This window comes from Chionomys nivalis, chromosome 13, assembly GCF_950005125.1.
Source record: "Chionomys nivalis chromosome 13, mChiNiv1.1, whole genome shotgun sequence".
Classification (NCBI taxonomy): Eukaryota; Metazoa; Chordata; class Mammalia; order Rodentia; family Cricetidae; genus Chionomys; species Chionomys nivalis.
The window spans coordinates 27,639,536-27,656,660 of record NC_080098.1 but is presented as its reverse complement, the minus strand read 5'-3'; the positions used below and the strand labels follow the sequence as shown (position 1 = coordinate 27,656,660).

General features: G+C 37.7%; 1 protein-coding gene across 1 annotated transcript in view; it reads right to left on the bottom strand.

Annotated features, from left to right (window-relative positions):
• Positions 1–3,184: 3,184 nt before the first annotated feature.
• The window catches only part of LOC130885467 (3-alpha-hydroxysteroid dehydrogenase-like), a 29,425-nt gene continuing 15,484 nt past the window's right edge, over positions 3,185–17,125 (bottom strand). The window contains exons 5-9 of the mRNA XM_057786956.1: positions 11,559–11,681; positions 10,071–10,180; positions 9,643–9,808; positions 6,968–7,050; positions 3,185–4,928 (exon numbers count right to left, since the gene is read on the bottom strand). Coding sequence (XP_057642939.1) covers positions 4,886–4,928; positions 6,968–7,050; positions 9,643–9,808; positions 10,071–10,180; positions 11,559–11,681 — 525 coding nt within the window. The 3' untranslated portion in view covers positions 3,185–4,885. The remainder of the gene's footprint in view (positions 4,929–6,967; positions 7,051–9,642; positions 9,809–10,070; positions 10,181–11,558; positions 11,682–17,125) is intronic.

The window sequence follows — 17,125 nt, the reverse complement described above, 5'->3', positions numbered from 1 at the left end:
CTTCCTGACTATTGGGATTTCGGTGTGTGTCACCATACCCAGCTTATTTCTGCTTTGTTTTGGGATTTTGTGTGTATTGAGACAGGCTCTCCTGTAGCTCACAGACTGCCCTTGAACATGACATGTAGCTGAGGATGACTTTTAGCTCCTGATCTTCCATTCTCTGCCTTCCAAGTGCTAGAAATACGGGTGAGTGACACCAAGCCTGGATCTGCTGTTATTGTAATGAGATTCTTCATGACTGTTCTCCAAACTTCATGAGTATCATGATCTTTTCTATATAGGAAACAAAAAAATATTCTTTATTACCTTTGAAAAATTAATATTAGAGTATCATCTGCTCAGTAGATGTTTAATTATGCTATAATGTTAATTAATATGTGAAACAATTATCTAAATATACACCTATGTTTCCCTAAATTGTTCTAATATAATAAAAGCTGGGGAGTCAGAAATAGAGATAAAGATGTGTCTGATAAACATCAAGGCACATCAGAGAGTCAATTGGCTGACCCTCTCTTAGTTCGTTTTTTTTTTTTTTTCCATCTGTGTGCCCCAGAACTTTCCTATTCTCTTTCCCTGTCCCTCGCTATCAGGCCTCCTAATTCCTCCAATGACTCTACGGCTCATCCCCATCAGCCAATTGCAGACTCTGTCCTTTAATTCAAAGTGGCTTTATTGGCACTGTGGAATGACCGAGCGAATAATTCTCCTGCAAAATACATGTGCCATTTTCAATTGGAAATCAAATATTCATAGTCACAGTAGCATGTGTCTGGTGCGGTGGGTTACCCTCCAGAGAAGACCACTCAGATAATCTATAGCCATTTGAAAGTCTCTATTCAAGCCACTCAGGTACTCTAGACTCAAGTGTAATGCGGAGCATTTAGATGAGGGAATTTTAAAGACAAAGGGTATATCTTATTCTTTTGCTTGGCAGCTTCGGGGGGGGGGGGTTGCACAAGCAGACAGTTTAACAAAAGCCAAGATAAGTTAGCTGCGGCATTAACCTTGGCTGCCTAGAATGGATCTGAATAATCTTCCACAGGACTTCCCATTAAGATCAACATCTAGTTTAACCTAAACTAGAACTCAAGATGGAGAAACTTTTGCTCTATTTCCATGGCACACTGCTCTCTCTAGTTTTGACTGGCATATTTAATTTTCATCGTACATATGTCTGCATGTATGTGGGTGTGTGGAAGCCAGAGCACAGCCTTGGCTGTTATTTTTAAGATACCATCCATTTTTCTGGTTTTCGTTTTGTTGTTTTGTTTTCATTGACATGATCTCTCACCAGTCTGAAACCTGCCAAGTGGGCTAAGAGGGCATGGATACACCTGTCTTTGCCTCCCCAACACTAAATTTACAAGTGTGTGTGTTACTATAGCTGACTTTTTAAGTGTGGGTTTTGGAGTCAAACTCAGGTCTTCATGATTTCAAGGACTGCACTGATCTGGCTGAGCCATCACTCCAGTCCTAATGTATTTTATTTCTGTATTTTCTTTATAAGTTCAAAGTCAACTCTCCATAATTCCTTCTGTTTAAGAGTAACTTTATTTTGTCTTATCAGTATATCATGTAAAGTTAATAAACTTTACACCTAATAAACTTGCACAAAAGAATAAGTCTACAAGTTCATTTGCTATTGCCTTGGAATATTTGGTTGGTTTAGAACTGATTCATTGACCCTATTGACACTGAGACTATGATCATGATAGAAATGTCTAGGTTAGTTTTGTTCTTGTTGTCTATTCGTTTCTGTTTTAAGAGATGTAAATAAAATAATAATGAGGTGATAATGTTAGTAGTATGGGAAAATTTCAGAAAACTGACAACACTGAATGCTGGAAGACTCTGAAATGGATATCTTCATTCATTGCTAGTGGGGGTGCATAATGGTACAGCCACCTTGGAAGATAATTTGATGATTTCATTTTTAACTTAACTCTTTATTGATTCTTTTGGAATTTCACATCATGCACCCCAATCCTGCTCATGTACCAGTCCCTCCATACCTGCCCCTAACCCTGAATAAGCCCCCAAGAAGCCCCCTAAAAATTAATTAAAAACAAAATAAACAACAACACCACCTTGGTCCTCTGTCTTTGCAACACCTCTTCATTTGACCTGGTGGTATTGAGTGATGCAGTGCGTCAAACAGTATACCCTTTTTTTCTGACCAATACCACTCACAAAATTTTCATTGTGATGAGCCAGTGGTCTGGTTCAGGGCCTCTGGCACACCATCCTCACTGGATCCTCACTGAAACTCCTTTCAGGTCGGATGCTGTTGCTGTGAGTCATAGAGATCCTACGTTACTGTTCCTGAAGACAAGGCCCTTCACAAACGTCAGTAGGTCATAGATGGGGAAGATGTTAGGGTGGGACAACCAAAAGCCCAGAATTCATGTCTTGATGGTAGCTGAGTTGGTCGGACTGGGCCTCTGGGACTGCCCCCCTCAGGTGAGGGACAGAGCCAGCTCTCTTAGGCCAATGTCCTAGGGACCAGCTCTCCCATGTGGGGTAGGAGCAGCTCTTTTGCTGCAGTGTCCAACTAGGGGCACAGCCAGCTATCTCAGGGCAAGTGAGGGTGGTACCGACTCAGTACAGCCTTCAGAATTCAACACACATATTTCATATGAACCTGTGAAGTAACACAGGCCACAGGCGTCATCACAGACACCAGTGGCAACAGGACCACAGATGCAAACACGGCTATTTTCAACAGGTTGGGTCCAGACATCCTCATGGCCCCAGTAGGTGCACAGGCCACCCTGATTGGTATGACCCATCAAGACCCTCAGACATCAAAAAGGCCTCAGGCTGATGTCCAGACTCCAGACATCAGCACAGCCCCTGGTGACAGTAGGAGCCACAGACATCAATCCAGACCTTGACTACTGCTGGACCACAGACCCAGACATGACCAGCAATAGCATCCTGGGCCCAGATAACACCCTGTCGTTGTGTGGCAGTGCAGGTCACCCAGATCAGCATGACCCTAGTGGCAAGACAGACCTTAGACACTAACATGGCCACAGACAGTCCCTGGACATCTATGTGACCTTTGGTGACACCATGGGCCACAGACATCAACACAAACTCTGGCTGTGGGAGGTCAATAAAACGTCTAGTTTTTATATGTTGTCTAATGTCTTTAAAGAAATTTCATATTCCCCATTATAATATATATTTTTATTTATTAATAAGATTATAACAGTTTTATTGTAACAACACATTTCATAGGATTTTGCTTTGTTATCGATTCATATTTTGTTAGATTTATTAATAGATAAGTAGCTATAAGTGATTTAAAGCTTTTTGATAATTTTTCCCTTTTCTTTAACAGACTTCAAATATATAGGTATAGTGGCATGCCTTTTATCTCAGCTTTCTAGAGGAATGAGGGGTGAGCATGGAGTATTTAATGAGAAACTATCTCAAAAAAATTCTTAATTGAGATATTTATTAACGAAATATATAAGTTCAGCTGTGTCCTTGAAACTCAGTAGATAATTTTTTTTTTAATTTACCTTCACATTCTTCTGGACCTTCTCTGAGCACAGCACACTTTCCTCTCTGATTTCGTTAACATATTCTTGGGCAAAAGATATTGCCCACACTTAACAATTCTTAAAGCACTGTGCTGGTCAAATACAATATTTCAAATAATTTTTGAAAATTTATAGAATTTGTCTCATCATCGTTATATATTTTAACATTAATTTGATAACACAATTTAAAATCTTAGAGATAGTTTATATTTAATGAGTCTTGTTTACCTATAAACACATACGATCATGTTTCACAGATCAATTTTTAAAACTAAGAAAATTTGCTAAATATTGAGTTTATACTGATGTGAATTAATTTTTCCTACCATAGCTCAATAAGGCAACTGCTGAAACCCTTGAAAGTCTAGATCTCTATCTTGGATAAAATACATAGAATTCCCTTTTACCTAGTTAAAATGATCAAAAACAAATGATATATTTCCCAAGCAGAGACATATTTGGCTTTCTTCTGTCTTCACATCTGTGTCATGATGACTCTTTTACATGAGTTCCCTTCTTACCCACCTTCCAACCTCCCAGCCTTCCCACAGGGAAATCTTATCTCCATGCTCTTGGAGCCCTGGTTCTTGGGCTGGTGAAGGAAGCCCTGGGACTCTTGGTCACCACTGCCAGATGTGCCTCACCTTCAAACTAAGAGCGGGATAATTGCAGAGTACTTTCTTCTTTCTCAAAGAATTTGAGGAATATTGGTTTATCAATAATCTGTCACTGTTAATTCCCCAAATGTTAAAATTTCTTCCAAATTTTACCCAAAAATGTTTACTAAGTGATAGTCATCATCTCATACATTCAATCCAAAACTTCTAGGCAAATCAGGTTGGTGTCAGAAGGAGTCAGAAGGAAATAAGACATTGAAGGTCACAGAAATAGAAGCAGGCAAGGATCTTTAGGGTAGAACCTGGTGAACTGGCAAAGTGTTTAAAGGCTTGCTGCTCTTAGAGAAGACTCAGATTTGGCTTCCAACACCCACATGGTGACTCACAACCATTGGTAACTCCAGTTCCAGGTGATCTGTTGCCCTCAGTGAACAAGAATATTCATGAGGTACACATACATGTGGGATACTCATATGTAAAATAAAAATAAATGAATCTTTCAAAATGTAAGAGTCATCAGGATAAACATCTTGATGCTGTCTTTCAGACTTCTCACACAGCTCTGGGGACTTAGCTATAGCTGACTGTGAATTGAAAAGAAAAGAAGGTCTGATAAGAAGTGATGTGTTCAATGGCCAGTATCCGAGACATGTCTCATATCATGATGCATAAACAGATCTTCCGGTGTAAATTTGGACAAGGGTCTCCATGTTAATATTCATCAGTAAATGGATGATTGGGATGTCCATTAAAACTGCAATTAGAAAAAAAAGAATGCTTAATATAAGAAATTGATTCTTCCTAGTTTAAAGAAGGATAAATTCAAATGTTGGTCAGTAATAAACGTTAGGTTAAGATGTACTAGTTACTGCTAACAAGTTCACTTTCTTTTTACTATCTAACACAGTGTTGCATATTGTACTTGCTAGTTTTATGTCAACTTGACACAAGTAAGAGTCATTTGAGAGGAAAGAGCCTTAATTGAGAAAATGTCTCCATAATATCCAGCTACCAGAAAATCAATAGAGTATTTTTAATTAGTGATTGATGTGGGAGATCACAGTCCATTGTGGGTGGTGCCATCCCTGGGCTGGTGGTCCTTGGTTTTATAAGAAAGCAGACTGAGCAAGCCATGTAGAGCAAGCCAGTAAGCTGCACTCCTCCACGGCTGCTGCATCAGCTCCAGCCTCCAGGTTTGTGCCCTGCTTGAGTTCCTACCTTCACTGCTTTTGATAAGTAACTGTTATATGAAAGTGTAAGTAAAATAAAAGCTATATTTCCCATGTTGCTTTCATCATGCTGTTTCTTCATAGCAATGGTAACCCTAACACATGATTTACAAATAAAGTTTATAAATGGAAAATATTTCAATTTTTTAGACTGGGTCTCACATATCCCAAGCTGTCTTCAAACTCACCATATAGCTGACAATGATTGGGACCTTCTGACCCTCCTGCCTCTATCTCCCAGTGTTGGAGCTATATTTGTGTGCCACCATGCCCAGTTTAACAATATTAAGACCATTATTCTAGATGTATGCTTTATAATTTGGTAATTTGCATACTTTACTAGTGACACAAATATAATTAACAAAGATCATTCTTTTATTTTTTATAGTTAAGCATAAAGTACAGCAATAACACCTCTATGTTTACCATTCTCTCTATCATTGTTCTATTTCCCATAATTCTTAACTTTTTTCTATACATAGGATAAGATTATTAACTGTGTATCTGCTATTTTCTTCAGCACATAAAATTTTTAATTGAGCTATACTCATTTCATACATCATTCCATTATTTATATTGTGAATTTAAATTCCCATGGGCAGAAAAACTACACACTGCTGCTTACACTCTTTTATAGGGTATGTCTTTTTTTACTTCTCACAATTTTATGGAAGGAAGGAAAACTAGAGATCATTTGTTGCCTTCAAATTCCGCCCAACAGTTGTGTAGTGGAGGCACACACCTTTAATCCTAGCACTTGAGAGGCAGAGGCAAGTGGATCTCTGTGAGTGTGAGGCCAGTCTGGTCCACAAAGTGAGTTCCAGGATAGGTTCCAAAGCTACACAGAGAAACCCTGTCTTGATAAAAATGGGAAAAAAATCTCCTAACAATAGAAAGCTCTCCAAGATCTTCCTTCGGTTTCTTAGCTCACTAAACTGAGACATCTCTGTCCTATGCACTGAGATCTCTGTATTTCTTAAAATGCAAAACAATAGTTTCTCTTCACCTCACAAAGAACAACTGGTTTTATACAAACGTAGAATTTGAGGGCTGAGTTCAGGAAAAGGTATTGCATATCAAGAAACTTGACTCTATTTAAAACATCGAATTGAAGAGGTGTAATTAACAATTGCATATGGAGTAGATATGAGGGTCTAAGTAAGACTATGGTATTGAAAAGATATCATTGATCTGGTTAGGAAAACACCCTGAGATATGTGGAAGCTGATGTATAAGTTCAGGTATTTAACTCAGGTAGATGGTAAAGTATATGTGCCATGACACAACTGTAGAAAACAGAAGCTTACACAGAGCTTCAGTTTAAAGAAAGGCATTGTATTATCCAAAGAGTTCTGTGGCTTGAGAAGGGCAGAAGGCACATGTGAAAGTCAAGATGACCCTGCTTCCACCATGAAACAGAGCCCTAGAGAAAATCTGTAAGATCTCCCAAAGCAACTCATCCCCAGCTCACATTAGCTTTTGTCTTCTGCATATCGAGGTAACATTTAATACATTATACTTCTACTCAACAAACTGAAGCAATATATTGATCAAAGATACTTACTAATTTCCAGAATTGTATCTTAAATTTCTGTTCAAACCATCTAGGACTTTCATGTCCTCTGAAGTTAACTGGAATTCAAAAACCTATCACAGAAGTAGAAATTTTATTACTTTTATATTACATATTGCAAGTCTGGGAAACCCAATTATATTCAAAAGAGTGGTACAGAGGCAATATTAAAAACACAGGAGACATGTCACAAATCTCTTGAATATATCATTCACAACATTTACACTATTAAGAAATAACAGGCAGAAAAGAAATAAAGCAATATTCTTACATAAGAGATTGAACCACCCAACTACAAACCAAAAAAAACCAAAAAAACAGAGATGGTGTTATTGAGACATATCAACTTAGAATACTGAATAAAACAATAAAAGCTGAATTTTAATGCTATGGGACAATGGTATTTTATTCTGTCACTTGTATTATTTTTAATAAAATGCTGCTTGGCCAGTAGCCAGGCAGGCAGTATAGGCGGGATGACCAAGAAGTACAGGAGGGACAACGAGAATGCTGTAGAGAGGGAATCCATAAGCCAGACACAAAGGAACCAAGATGTGACTGCTTCACCGAAAAATGTACCAAGCCACGTGGCTAACACACACAAGAATTATGGGCTAATATAAGTTATAAGAGTTAATAAGAAGTCTGAGATACTAGGCCAATCAGTTAATAATTAATGTAGAACTCTGTGTGATTTCTTTGGAACTTAATGACTGCAGCAACCAGGCAGGACAGAAAACTCAGTCAACATTTTAACAAAAGAATTTACTGCCGGGCGGTGGTGGCACACGCCTTTAATCCCAGCACTCGGAAGGCAGAGGCAGGCGGATCTCTGTGAGTTCGAGACCAGCCTGGTCTACAAGAGCTAGTTCCAGGACAGGCTCCAAAGCCACAGAGAAACCCTGCCTTGAAAAATCAAAAAAAAAAAAAAAAAAGAATTTACTAAAATGTATGGCCAGAGACTCCTCTATCCCATTAAAAATGAGAAAATGAAAATAAGTTTTATATAGTTTAATTTATAAATTGTCAAATGGTAATGAAGTCATTAGCAAATAGAATAGGAACTGGCTTCCAAAGAGCTTATGAAATTAGAGATCAAAATTATCACCACTAGCTCCCAGTGTATTCAGATTAATGATTTTATTAATCAATAGTACTACTGTAAAGTATGGTAGAAGACAAGAGAAAATCAGTATCTGAACAGCTGATAAAGCTGTTAAAGGTAGGGTGGACTGTACTGTTGCAGTGTAAGCCAAACAAGCCCTTTATTCCCTCAAGTTGCTTTAGGTCACGGTTTTAAGCCAGTAAAGGAAAACTAACTAGGACATCCTGTTCACCCCATGTCAGCTATATACAAGAGGGACTCTATGCCAAAGTAAAAAGTGACAACTAACATCCAAGATTGTCTTCTGACAACCAGACACATATCAGACTATGTCCATATGCACAACACACATACACACGCACCTTCATGGGGGTTGGTGGGGGAGAGAGAAAGATTCTTTTTTAAAAAAAAAATATTTATTTATTTGTTATGCATATAATATTCTGTCTGTGTGTATGTCTGCAGGCCAGAAGAGGGCACCAGACCTCATTATAGATGGTTGTGAGGCACCATGTGGTTGCTGGGAATTGAACTCAGGACCTTTGGAAGAGCAGGCAACACTCTTAACCGCTGAGCCATCTCTCCAGCCCCGAGAGAAAGATTCTTAAATGACCTTATAGATGAAAGGAAATAACAGACATTTCTAGACTACTCCGTCCCCACAAAAGTTGTGATGTGTAATGAAGTGCAGCCTAAACTAGTTACCTAAAGAATAAATAGTAAACTAATGAAGGAGAACAGTGCTACAAACAGCCCAATCAGTAGAAAACCCTCACTGTCATGCAAATGAGAAAACTCAATCCAGAGCGGCAAGATGGTACAGGAAGTAAAAGCCCTTGTGGCACATGACTGAAAACCTGAATTCAGTCCCTGAAGAGCTGAATTCAAACCCTAAGGCCTGAATTCAATCCCTGGAATCCATAGTGGAAAGAAAAGCTAACTCCTGAAAAGCTGTCACCTGACCTCCACATACACATCATGGCACATGCATGCATGAACACACACACAGGCATACATACATGCATACATATGTGTGTATATATATGAATAAATATAAATTTAAAAGAGCCGAACATGTACAAAGATGTTCTGAGAGATCACAAAAGACCCACATGAAGGATATGTGCTGACTAGTCCATGACAACTTGCCACAAGCTAGAGTTATCTGAAAGCAAAGAATTCAATTGAGAAAATGTCTCTATAATATCCAAATGTAATATATTTTCTTAATTATTGATTGATGGGAGATGCCCGGCCCATTGTGGGTGAAGCCCTCCCTGGGCTGGTGGCCCTGGATTTTATAAGAAAGCAGTTTGAGCAACCATGAGGAGCAAGCCAGTAAGCACTACCCATCCATGGCCTCAGCATCAGTCATAGCTTCTAGGTTCCTCTCCTGGTTGAGTTCTTACCCCAACTTCATTTGATGGTGAACTGCGATGTGGAAACAAAGCCAAATAAACATTTTCCTCCTCAAGTTGCTTTTGGTCATGATGCTTCATGACATTAATAGTAACCCTAACTAGGAGAAGATATTTCACAGATGCTTCAGTGCCTACATCACCTGCATCATCTCTTTGATCCTCTTCTCTTTGAAACTTTTGGCCAGGGTCACAATCCCACGCTGCAACAGGTAACGAAGGGCAACCAAGGCTGGTGTTTGCTTGTACTTCTTTGCCATGGTACAAAGAACTGGATCTTCTAAAAGAACTGGGCTGCTTTGGTCCACCCTGGAAGGGAAGGTAAAATGCTAAACTACAGAAGTTCAAATTATGTTAAGAATAGAAGGCTTCCAAAACTGTTATATACTCTAGACCATAGATAGGCAATTATTCTCCTTAGGCCAGCAGAGTCAATATCACCTCAGATCTTCTCAGAAATTTAAATGCCAACCTCTCTAAGTAGGCTGAGAGTTAGATCTAGAAAGTTGTTAAAGGACTAAATCTATTTCAACAATAATATTTGAGATTCGCTGTTGGTTTTGATACCTACCATATTGGGTCTCGTGAACTTCCCAATGTACAGTAAGCAACCAGAGCGATGTCCTTGGATTTGCAATACTCCAGCATTTTGCTCTGGTTGAGATAAATATGACACTCTACCTGATAGGAAACAATCAGATTGTAAGAAGCTTTACATTAACACAAAAGAAAACCATAAAAATGAAAGTGTGAAATTTTAAAAAGTATAATGTGAAATTTGACGCAAATAATAACATTAAGTAGCAATCACTTTAACAAAATAGATTAAATTACTCTTTATCTTATAAAAAGGTTTTTTTTAAAAATATGTATCTGATAAGAAATAATTCTATGGACCAGTTCTTGGATGCTAAATAATCTTTTCACTTCATAAGGCTTGGCTAAAGGTTCTTGATGACATGTGTTATGACAAAAGAACCAGTTTGATAGGATCCATATGAATGTAGGAAACCCATAAGTCCATCATAATACAGAGTGAAAAGAAAGGGTAAACAAATCCATTTGCTCATGCTGACCTTCGCTGTGATGGTTCTTTCAGAACATTGGTAGTCAGCGGCAAACTCTTAATCTCATATAAAATTGATTTTTATCTTGTTGTGTAATACATAAAACATTTTATAGAAAATATCATGTAAGAATCCTAAAAGGGGTAGGTGAAATGGTGTAATAGGCTAAAGCACTTGCCTGTAGACCTGATGATGACTTGATTTCAATTCCTGTGACTCAGATGATGCAAAATGAGAACCAAGCAATTTCTATAATCCTCAGATTTACACATCTGTGCTGGCACGTGTGTGTGTGTGTGTGTGTGTGTGTGTGTGTGTAAACAGTTGAATTGCTGTCAGAAAGCAGGAAGGAGTAGACTTCTTCTCTGATAGATGTGTGTGGTCAGGCAAAAGGTCAGCTCATAGTTCTTTGCCCAAAATTCCCATCATGATTTCACCATAACCAAGTAAGATATGTCATGAATCTAGATGAATTTGATAGCTTCCTGCTAATTTCCCTGTAGCTATGACTTGGTTAATATACCTGAAATCAGAGGTTATCAGGACCAAGGGCACAACCATCTAATATTCATATTATTAGCATCCATATTTTACTTTTGCTCCATCATTCTTTATTGCCCACACTGTCTTTCAAGGACCTTTCATTCTGTGCACCATGCCCTCCACAGCATCTTTCTTCTTCAGTTGCTTCTCAGAGATGGAGAAGAAGTTGATCTTCTTCTCAATGGCTGGACTATAACTCCTGTCTCCTTTGGTTGCCTTTCCTTGTTCTAATTATTATATCCTATTAGGCCTAAATTAGCCTCAAAGTTCCACTGTCTTTCTCCTAATTTTAATAAATGTACTCTTATGTCTTTTCAGAGAGACTGTACTTTTAAAATTTCCATCCCATGAAGGTAAAATAAATAAAATTAAACAAGTAATGGACATGAGTCAGTGGTGCAGGAAGAACAAATTAAAGCATAAAAGGGCAAGGAGTGGAAAGAGCTCACCTGGTTGCACACAGGCTTGTACTTGAGTCCTGGCTTATTCAGGATCATCTCCAGCTGCCTGCGGTTAAAGTTGGACACCCCGATGGACTTGGCCAGTCCTGCATCCTTACACTTCTCCATGGCCTGTAGTGGAAGAGATAGTGAAGGATAAATTGTGCAGTTGTTCCAAGAATTGGTGTTAAAGGGGATGCTCCAATCAATGCTGTCTATGACTATCTAAAGAAGGAGAATTGGTAAAGAAAATAAGGAGCAGAGGAAGGGAAATTAAAAAAAAAAATCCTGAGTCCTTAAGAAATAGGTGACATGAGAAGCCAGGCCAGATTCTTGAAAACAAGCATAACTCCAATCACCCCTATTCTACTTATCACCTTATTCCAGTCCACACCGCTGGCAGAAGCCTACCAGGCCATCAGAGGCCAGGCCACGACCCTGAAAACCAGGTAAGCCACCAACCCAACCAACTCTCACTTATCCCACCCAGCATGAGCCCAAGTGCCTCTCTTTTCCTTGTCACGTGATCTTGACCACAACTCTGGCTGAAACCTTTCATTGTCCAGAGGCCAGGTCAGCATCCTGAAACCCAGGTAATACCTCCCTCCACACACCCCTGCCTCCCCAACTTAACCTCAAACACCCCAACTCTCCTCATCACCACTTCCTTGCCCTCACCCCTAAGCTGAATACTCCCACTCACCAGATGACAGACCAAAACCCTGAGTGCCAGGTAATATTGCCTCCTCCCCTACCTGTGCTCAATCACCATAACTTTAACTGTCCCTCCTCTCCTTATCACCACATCCTGGCACACATCTCTGGTGGAATTTTCCATCCCATCAGAAGCCAAACTAGAATCTTGATCCCAAGAAGCTAGAACAACATCCTGAACCCCAAAGACCAGGCTTACTTACTACCTGAAAAAAGCAGGCAGAAGTTCCTACCCCACCAGAAGCCAGGCCAGCATCTGAATCTGAGAGGACCCCTGGTCTGATCAAAAGTCACAGACATAGCCAAAACACTAGCCCCAAACTTGGGCAGCAATCCCCTGCTGGAACAAAGCCATCCAGGACATCAAGAATTCCAGCCTCCAGTATGGGTGGAGACCCTCTAATCAACCATAGTCTATGGGATCCAGAAGACCAGAAAGGAAATAGAAACTAAGGGAGAAAACATCCATCCAACAAAGACAGATTGAGAAATCATCAACTAGACCTATAATTACTCCAAATCTAGATGCCTAAAAGTGTAAGAACACATTGAACAAAAACCAGGGCAATATATTACCACCAGAGCCCAGTCATCCCACTACAGCAAGCCATGAATATTCTAACACAGCCAAGGTACAGGGAAACAATCTTAAAGTCAACGTGATGTGATGATAGAAGTCCTTTAATCCTAGATGAAAAACTCCGTTAAAGAGCTCAAAGAAAACAAGACAACCAAAATGTTAGAGGAAATCAACAGACCCCTTAAAGAATGGCAAGAAAACTAAGAAGAAACAAATAGTTGGGGAAAACAATTCAAGATTCGAGACATTAAAATCAAAATACAAGCAATAAAGAAAACACAGAGTGAATACAGAAAATGAAAAATCAGGGTAAGTGAAGAAAATACAGATGTAAGCATCACAACAGAATTCAAGAGATAGAAAAGAGAATGTCGGACAGTGAAGATACAATAGAAGAAATAGTGTCCTTAGTCAAAGAAAATGGTAGAGCTAAAAGATTCCTGACACTAAACATCCAGAAAATCTGGGACACCATGAAAAACCCAAATTTAAGAACGATAGTAATAGAAGAAGGAAAAGAATTCCACCTCAAAACCTGGAAAATAGAACAACATCATAAAAGAAAAATTTCCTAACCTAAAGAAGGACATGCTATAAAGGTACAAAAATGTTACTGAGCACCAAACAGATTGAATCAGAAAAGAAATTTCCTTTGTCACACAATAATCAAAAGTCTCAATATACAGAACAAAGAAAGAATATTAAAAACTGCAATGGAAAAAGGCCAAGTAACATATAAAGGCAGACATATAATAATTACACCTAGCTTCTTAACTGAGACTCTAAAAGCCAGAAGGGCCTGGAAAGTCTTGCAGACTCAGAGAAACCAACAATGTCAGCCCAGACAAATATACCCAGCAAAGCTTTCAATTGGTATAAATGGAGAAAACAAGATATTTCATGACAAAGTTAAATTTAAACAGTATCTATCCACAAATCCAGCCCTTCAAAAAGTACTAGAAGAAAAACTCCAGCCCAACGAGATTAACTACACTCATATGAACATAAGCAACTGATGATCTCACTATAAAAAACTCAAAGAAGGGAAAGATACTAATACTAATGCTACTAACAACAACATTGTAGGAGCAAACAATCAATAGTCATTAATATCTCTCAATATCAACGGACTCAACTCAACAATAAAAAGACACAGGCTAATAGAATGGATACAAACTAGAATTCATACTTCTGCATACAAGAAATACACCTCAACATTAAAGATAAACATTATCTCATAGTAAATTGTTGAAAAAATTATTCAGTCAAATGGACCTTACAAACACTCAAGTATAGCTATCCTACTACCTAACAAAACAGACTTCAAACTAAAATTAACTGAAAAAACAGAAAAGGACTCGTCAAGGAAAAGGCTACCAAGATGATGACTGAATTCTGAACATCAATGCCCCAGAAGGGTATTGGAAGGGTACCCACATCTGTAAAGAAACATTACTAAAACTTAAATCACTCATAAAACCTCACACAGAAATACTGGGAGACTTCAACACTCTACTTTCACCCATGGTCAGGTCATCCTGGCAGGAACTAAACAGAGAAATTACAGTCCTAAGTAATAGGACATAAATGGACCTAACAGTTATCTACAGAACATTTCACCCAAACATAAAACAATATACCTTCTTTTTAGCACTTCATAGAACCTTGTACAAAATTGACCACACACTTTATCACAAAGCAAGTCTCAACAGATACACAAAGATTAAAACAATCCCATGTATCCTATTAGACTACCATGTATTAAAATCAGATTGCAAAAGCAACAGAAACAACATAAAACCTACAAACTCATGGAAACTGAGCAAGTCTTTACTGAGTTAACATTTACTTTAATAAATTTACTGAATTTTCATGCAAGAAAAAAAGAAAGAATTAAAGACTTCCTAAAATTCAATGAAAATGAATACACAATAGAACCAAACCTAGGGTATACAATAAAAGTAAAACTAAGAGGAAAATTCAAAGCATTAAGTGCTTACATTAAAAAAAATTCAAGAATCCTCATACTGGTAACTTAACAGCACACTTGAAAGATGTAAAACAAAAAAGTAGATACACCCAAAAGAAGCAGATGGCAAGAAATAAACTTAAGGCTAAAATCAATAAAATTCAAAAAATAGAACAATACGAAGAATCAATAAAACAAAGAGTTGGTTCTTTGAGAAAATCAACAAGACTGATAAATCTTTTTCCAAACTAACTAAAAGACAGAGAGAAAATCCAAATTAAAATCAGAAACAAAAAAAGGGGACATAATAACAAACATTGAGGAAATTCAAAGAAACAGTCATATTTCAAAAACCTGTACTACACAAAAGTGGAAAATGTAAAAGAAATGGACAATTTTCTTGGTAGATACCACTTACTAAAGTTAAATAATAAGCAATTCAAATAGATCTATATTTCCCAAGAGAATACAAGCAATCTTTGAAAGTCTTCCAACCAAAAACAAACAAACAAACAAACAAAAAAAGCCCAGGGCCACAGGGCCACAGGGCCAGTGGTTTTGACACAGAATTCTACCAGACCTTCAAAGAAGAGCTAATAACAATGCTCTTCAAATTATTGCACAAAATAGAAACAGAAGGAATATTGCCAAGCTCATTTTATGAGGATACAATCACCCTGAAACCCAAATCACAGAAAGACTCAACAAAAATGAAATTACAGACCAATCTCACTGAAAAATATAGAAAAATACTCAATAAAGTGCTTACAAACATAATCCAAGGACATATCAAAAAAATCATCTATCATGATCTAGTGGGCTTCATCAGATATACAGGGATGGTTCAACTTACAAAAATCTATCAGTAATCCACCATATAAACAAACTGAGGGGAAAAACAAGATAATCATCTCATTAGATACAGAAAAAGTCTCCAACAAAAATCAACACCCTTTCATGATAAAAGACTTGGAGAGATCTGGAATACAAGGAAAATACTTAACATGATAAAAGCAAAATACAACAATTCTGTATCCAATGACTAATTAAATGGATAGAAACTCAAGGAAATTCCACTAAAATCAGAAAGAAGACAAAGCTATCATCTCCATGTCTATTTAGTATAGTACTTGAAGTTCTAGCTACACAACTGAAGGAGATCAAGAGAATACAAATTTGAAAGTAAGAAGTCAAAGTACTATTATTTGCAGATGATATGCTAGCTTACAAAAGCAACAATAAGAAAAAAAAGATTTGGATCCATCCAAACCATATGTGCCTTTTCAACCAAATTTAATTCTTTCAGCTTTCAGTTGTTAATTCCCTGGGACTATGTAATTCTTTATCACCATCTACGATTTTGTTTAAATGAATTATTAAATCAGGTGTTATGCCAACAGATGGTCATAGATTGGAAAGGTCTCCTAGCAATCTTTGAAAGTCTTTAAGAGTCCACAATTGGTCTCTCCTAATCTGAGCTTTCTGTTTTCTACTTTTCTGTAGACCTATTTTATAATCTAGGTAAGTGATAGACTCTCCTCTTTGCATTTTTTCAGGAGCAATTTATCATCCTCATTTAGGCAAAACTTTCTTTACTTCTTCAAACATTCTTTCTAAAATATATGCATTTGAATCAGATAGCAAAATGTCACCCATGTAAATTATAGATTTACATATAGAAATTTCTTATGTAATATTTCCAATAACTGACTTATAGAATAAAGAGCTGGGTGGAGCTACTGAACATTCCCTCTGGGAGGATGGTCTACTGATATCTCATATTAGGCTGAGAATTAGTATAAATAGGCAGTGTGTAAAAAAATTTCTCTGTCCTTTTCTTGTAATGGTATAGTGAAGAAATCTTTTAAATCAATAACTGTAAGAGGTCATCCTTTATGCAATAGGGAAGGCAAAGGAATTCCAAATTGTAGAGGGCCCATAGCTTGAGTTTCCTTATTGAAAGCTCTTAGATCTGTCACCATTATTCATTTTCCAGATTTCTTTTTAACAACAAATACAGTAGAATTTCAAGCACTCATTGATTCTTCAATATGGTGAGAATCTGGTTGCTCCTGTAACCGCTGTTCTAAAGCCCGCAGTGTCTCTTCTGTCAAAGGCCATTGTTTAATCAATATTGATTTCTCAGTTAACCATTTTAAGGATAGGGCCATTGGTACCTCCAAAGATTCTCTGACTCTCTTTGGGTATTTAGTACTGGATGAGGTAATTATGTAATAAGTAGCTAAAACCCTTAGTAAGTCATCTCTGACTTTGATACATACTGGTGATGCTATATCCTGCGCTTGTAGTTTC